We start from the raw sequence: 6,150 nt of genomic DNA on the forward strand, positions 1-6,150 counted from the left end.
ACTACTGGGCTAGGTCAACCAGGACCAAAAAGAAAAAGGCAAACATTTTAAAAAGACTGTCAATCAACTACCTTTCAACTACCCACCAATTCTTTTTTTCTTCTCAAATTTCTGTACTTTTTGTTTGTCCACACCTTTATATGAATTTTATCTTACCTTTGATTTTTTTTTTAACAGCATCTGCATAAGCTTTCATTGAGATTTATATTTGAGAATGGTCTTTGAATATATGTATAGTAGATGTCTACTGGTTCTTATACCAGTGAAACAGACAGCAATAGAACGTGATAGACAGTGATTATTAAAATTCAGTTCAGTAACTCTAAGACTCTTAAATTTGTCTATAATACTGAACTAGCTAGTTGGGTAGATCTCTTCTGTGATTAAATAATTTCATTAATACAGTAACAATAAAAATACAATTCTTCAAATAACATCCCATCAGCAAACCATGCGACAGGAAGCCTAGAAATCACAAGCAATGGAATGATGGTGGATGTTAAAATTACTGTAATTCCATGAGGCCAGGAAGCAAATGATTTATAGTCAAAGAGACAGCTAGCTCTGTGACAATTTTTTCAGATAGTATAAGTGATTCTTAAGCACGTGCTTTTTCAAAAGCATGGATGGAATGGGGGCTGCATGCCTGGCAAGCAGTGTCGGAGAAAGTGCCTAAGGACAAAAGGGTCATTCCAGAGAATGTCTCCCAGTAAAAACATGCGGAATGCAAGGCCATATCAACTGTGCTGACACCGATTTAGAATGTGGTGGACAAAATGAATGGAAGAGAAAAAGGAGATGAGGCAAAGTCAGTCTTGTGTTTAAATTTTCTCACCTGGAATTACAGAGATAGTTTTCAAAGCTCGGAGAACCCTGAATGTTCTCAGCGCTGAGACATTGCCCAGGTCCACAAACTCTGTCACATATCTGTAGTAAGGGAGGTCACACACAGACACAAATGACAAACACAAACACAAACACAAACACCAAAAGAAAAAAACAAAACCACAACAAAACAAAAAGTACAATACGTCACGTCAGGGCCCTAACCCAACACCTAACACCAACCCCGGGCCATCTTACCTGGGATTACCGAAATAGTTTTCAAAGCCCTCAGTACCCTGAAAGTGCGTAGAGCTGAAACATTGCCTAGGTTTACAAACTCTGTTATATACCTGCAGAATCAAACCAAAGTTAACTTGTAATGGTACCACTGGGCGAGGGTTTGAGAATGGGGGGGAAGAAAGGGTCTTATATACAAGCTACTATTTCATTTTTTTTCCTTGAAAAAGAAAAGTTTCAAAATATACACATTTAAGGAACACATTTTTTTTTTCATTTGGGTAAGGTGAATTCAAAAGTTCAATATTTGAAAGAACTGATACAACCAGGAGATTCCTGGGGCTTGCACTCTTCATCGGCATTGCGATGTGCGGATCCCGATCAGAATGACTACTCTCAGGCCATTCGCTTTTTTTTAATAAAAAGGAAGGCCATCAAAGGTTCATGTCCCCAAGTTTTATGAAGAATTTCTTAAGAAAAAGAGACAAATTTCTGCAGCAGGAGCCCCATAAAACAAATCTACATTAGAATAACTCCCTAGTTGACAATGGTGAAAATGCCTAAATGTCTGTATATATGACTTATCCAAAAATTGTATGCATATCTTTGCAGTCATGCCTGTGGATGAAGTTTCAGCCTGTGACAAAAGTAGGGCTCAGGAAAATCATGAGATCAGAGCAAATATTGTGCTAAGTGTCTGTTTTATCACCAGCTCTGTGACGAGCAAGGACACTTAAATTTTAAATGAATACCAATGTGTATCTATAACACTGGAAGCTAGAAATTAACTTAATATAACAGAAAGCCAAAGATTCAGTTTCAAATATTCAATGCATATAATTTGTTCACATTTTACAGTTGAAATACATCTTTCTATCTGATGCTCAGATCCATATATACACAAATGCACTCAATCTCTTGCACTTGTGCAGGCGTGCACCCAAACTCACACACAATCGATACAACATCCCTAACCCCTACCAAACCACGAAGTACAATAACTCTTTTATCATTAGCTAAGTTTCCCAGAGATACATTTTTATTGTTAAAACTTGGTAAAAAACTACCAAGAGCGGCTAGCATATCAATGTGGAGTTATACTATTCTCTAGCAATAGTTTGAAGTTCTGGTCCGTAATTCTTTAAGAAGTAACCAGCTTGAATACCTAGGCTCATGTTTTGACTCTAAAATGTGCTCTGAAGTCTACACCATCTGCCAGCCTCATAAAATTACATGTGATATGACATACCCCCTAGTGATAAGCATGCAAACCCTGGTCAATGGTATAAGGGGAGAAAATATGAGAAAGTGTCAATGGGAAATCATTTCCTACTTTCTCTCCCAGCTGTCAAGCCTCTGTGTACCTTCCCCATATAAACATACTGTCATTGCCTGAACAAGAAGCCCTCCCAAGCAAGAATCATAAGCATAAGCCCATACAGTCTTACATAGTTACCCATTAATTCCTCATACAACTGTGCCCATAATCTCACATTTACAAACACTTTCATACAAACACACCCGGGAGTATAATCGCATGCACATAATCACACCCAGAACATCAATAAAGCAAGCAGAGGACTTACGCCATCATGATGACACTGAAATCTAACCAGTTCCATGGATCTCGTAAAAAGGTAAAGCCATCTATGCAGAAACCTCTTGCAATGATTTTCACTAGTGATTCAAATGTATAAATCCCTGTGAACGTGTACCTGTCAAAGAAATGGATAGCTTGAGGTGACTTTTGAGCAGACAGAAACTTTAAACGAATCTTTTAAGATAACACTTGCCTGAAGTGTAGCTTCAACCAACAAAGGCAAAATAGAAAGGGCAAAGCCAATGCAGCAAAATGGAAGTGAGGAAGAGAAAGAGACGCTTTGAATGAAAACTTACTGAAGTGCACAAACCAAGAACTGTGGAATGTTGTTTTAGATCCTGAAGGGCACTGCAAAAAAAATAGCTCAGTACTGCCATGTAGATATGTGAACATTTCAAACCAGGTGAGGTGGTTTGAAATGTTCACATATCTACATGGCAGCACTGAGCTATTTTTAACTTTAGACAAGCCAAAATGAAGGGAAGTATACAGTACCATCAGGAACTAAGCGTAAGAGAGGGTGATGGATAGGGGAGACAAGTCAAAGGCACCAGCTTGCACAGGAAAGGATGGAGGTGAAGGGCAGTAACTTCCAGAACATGCTTTTTCTTTTTAGAGTTGACTATTAAGGATAGTTCCTAAATTCCACAAGTATCTTCACCCTTCTCTGTGAAAGAATTGGTGATAACTATTTTTTTTTCCTTGATGGATAAACTGTGGCAAAGCAAGATTCAGTGACTAAATGAAATAAACAAACAGGCAAATAAATAAACGAGCTACTTACTCCACATTCTTCGACCAGTCAGGAGGGTTACTAAAAGTCATGAATACACAGTTGGTCAAAATAGTGCACATAATGATCATGCTAAATACTGTAGAGAAGAGTCAAGGGAGAATACACAAAATCTGACCTTTTTTCTCAGAAAACAAAAACGTTTTGCATTGGGTATCATGAGACATTAATCAATAATCTGAAAAGAGGCAAAGTACAGAAGAGGAGGAAATGGCGAGGTGATAATGAAAACTGTGGTCACCACAAATTCCATCATGTGTATCCACAGCTGACCACTGAACCGTGCATGCACATAGCAGGAGGGACACTCTCTTTCAAAAAGGCTGTCATTATTCCACTCCTTTCAGATAAAACATTTTCCTCTCTTACCATTTTTTACCTCAGGTATGGAATAAGCCTCTAAATACCTTTGTGCATAGTAACCAAAAATCTACCAGTCTACCAGACTGCAAAGTAAGGTGAGAAAATAAATTAAATCTAATCCACATTATTCAGTACTCATTTTGTTAATTATCTTGCATAACTAATTATTTGAAAATCTACATGTAATTTATGGTTCACGGTTTCCTGTAGTCCTCCGAAGGGCTGAACTGTTCTTGGAAGGCAAGGCAACAGCCGACGTGTGCTGAATTTATCCAATATGGGAAACCCATTTGTGGCGCGTTAAGTAAGGATTTCAGGGACATCTGCACCACCACATTCCTAAGGGTGAGGGAATGGGGCAGATTCATCTGTTCATTCTGAAAGTACCCAGGAATGTATATGGATAGCAAACAGTTTTGCTGCCACTGTAGAACTGGATCCAGGATCTTTCTTAGCTCTTTTTGTTCTTGTCCACTGAGAAAAAATAAACGGCTTTAGGTCAGTACGAGTTACTCACACTCAACTGTCACTTTAACAAGCACAGAAGTCATATCTCATTTGTTGCTAACTCACTCTCTCTTGCTAATGACATTCACCATCTTCATTCTACTAGTGGATTTACAAAGAAAAAATACTTCATATGGCTGGATTTTTCTTCAGGGAATAATAACATGTCCTGATTAGAAGAGAAAAAATACTCCATCTCCTGATTCCACAAAAAGGAGAGAAGTCCATTGTGAATTATTTATTTCCTTATAAATCTTCAGATTTCAGAACTATGTTGCTTGTAAACCACAGATTTCAGAACCAGGTTGCTAAATTCTTAGAGTTAATAAAATGTAGTGAAAGCTTAGCAAACCAATTTACCAAGTTGCGACTGCTGGCTTCTCTGTCCTACGTGGAGGATACAATACTATTCAAAGCCTGGGACTAAGTATTGCCAAATTAAATACCAACCATGAGAGTTTAAAGTCACTATGCCAAGTTGATAAACCCATCACGTAATTTTTCATCTGTCATATGCTCGCCTATATCAATAAGATGTTCAAGTCAGGCAATATGAATAAACTGGCATTTTCTGTTTAAGGGAAGTAAAAATACCAGAAAAGATTCACAACAACTCTGCAATCCAAATCTAAACATCTGTACCAAGGAGACCATTTAATCTGAGAAACTATCTCAGATACTTTCAAAGCTCACTGCTCAAGAAATAAAAAAATATTCCAGGAAGATCTCTAAAGCATTCATTCAACTATTTGTAATTTAAGAAGCAGCTTTCAAAATATTGTAACATCGGACTTTATTACATTAAAAAATTGAATAATTTGCCTCAGGATTAAATCACTAAAGTCTGAGTACTTTAAAAAGTAAGACTTCAGCAAAAGATTACCAACTTAATTTGTCCCTCTAAATTCCAGACTCCAATGATACCCTAAGAAAAAAGAATTTGCTGAAGCTCAAAGCTCGAGATTTGGCAGAGGTCACTCTTAAACTTCTGACTGGTAGGATAGTCAACTACTATTGGTAAAATATTTAATGTATAATTCAGTTGTCAAAATTCAGAAACATACACCAGTAACCATGCAATTGCTACACTCATTCCACATTTGCAGAAAAGGATATGAATGTATCAAAATTTTAATAGCTATTCTTCTTATCAGGTTAAAAGGACTTAAAATGTACAAGGCAGGCGTGGCACTAAATCTGAAGAGAGTTTTTCCTCTGTTTAATACTACAAAGGTCTGTGGAGAAAGAAAAAGAGAAATTATTAAAGCATGGGAATTAATCACCACATGAAACAACATTTTTCTAAGCTATAAATAAATAAACTCAAATGTACTTATGATTTTACTTCCCAATTTGGTTTCCAAGGCAAGAAACCTATGGCAATATACCTCTCTTTCCCTAACCTCCCTGGCCCCTAGCCTGCTCCAGATTATATCAAGTAGCTGGCAGTATTTTAGCAGTTTTACAGAATAAACTTATTCCTCTCAGAAGTAAGTCATTTGAACTAAACCTGAGCTATCTATGCCAGCTCTGGACAACATGCTAAAGTTCATTAATTGAGGATTCAGTTACTCGACAAATGTTTACTGAGTGCCTACTATGTGCCAGGCAATGTTCTAGGTGCTTGGAAAATATCAGTGAACAAGGCTAACCTGATTGGAAAGTTTATATTCCAAAAAGGAAGACAGACAATAAATAAAAAAGTAATGAAAATGTAAATTATATAGAATGTGATACATGCGATGGAAAAAGGGGAAAGATCAGGGAAAAGGAGATCAAGAGTATTGGGATAAGGGTGAATGGAGAGGTGACGGTTTTTTTTTTT

The 6,150-nt window shown here is 37.2% G+C and overlaps 1 protein-coding gene across 1 annotated transcript in view; it reads right to left on the reverse strand.

The window, feature by feature from the left end:
* Positions 1-6,150, reverse strand: part of SCN8A (sodium voltage-gated channel alpha subunit 8) — a 180,167-nt gene that overhangs the window by 89,098 nt on the left and 84,919 nt on the right. The window contains exons 5-7 of the mRNA XM_023524541.1: positions 3,447-3,536; positions 2,649-2,777; positions 836-927 (exon numbers count right to left, since the gene is read on the reverse strand). Coding sequence (XP_023380309.1) covers positions 836-927; positions 2,649-2,777; positions 3,447-3,536 — 311 coding nt within the window. The remainder of the gene's footprint in view (positions 1-835; positions 928-2,648; positions 2,778-3,446; positions 3,537-6,150) is intronic.

This window comes from Pteropus vampyrus, unplaced genomic scaffold, assembly GCF_000151845.1.
Source record: "Pteropus vampyrus isolate Shadow unplaced genomic scaffold, Pvam_2.0 Scaffold471, whole genome shotgun sequence".
Taxonomy (NCBI): Eukaryota; Metazoa; Chordata; class Mammalia; order Chiroptera; family Pteropodidae; genus Pteropus; species Pteropus vampyrus.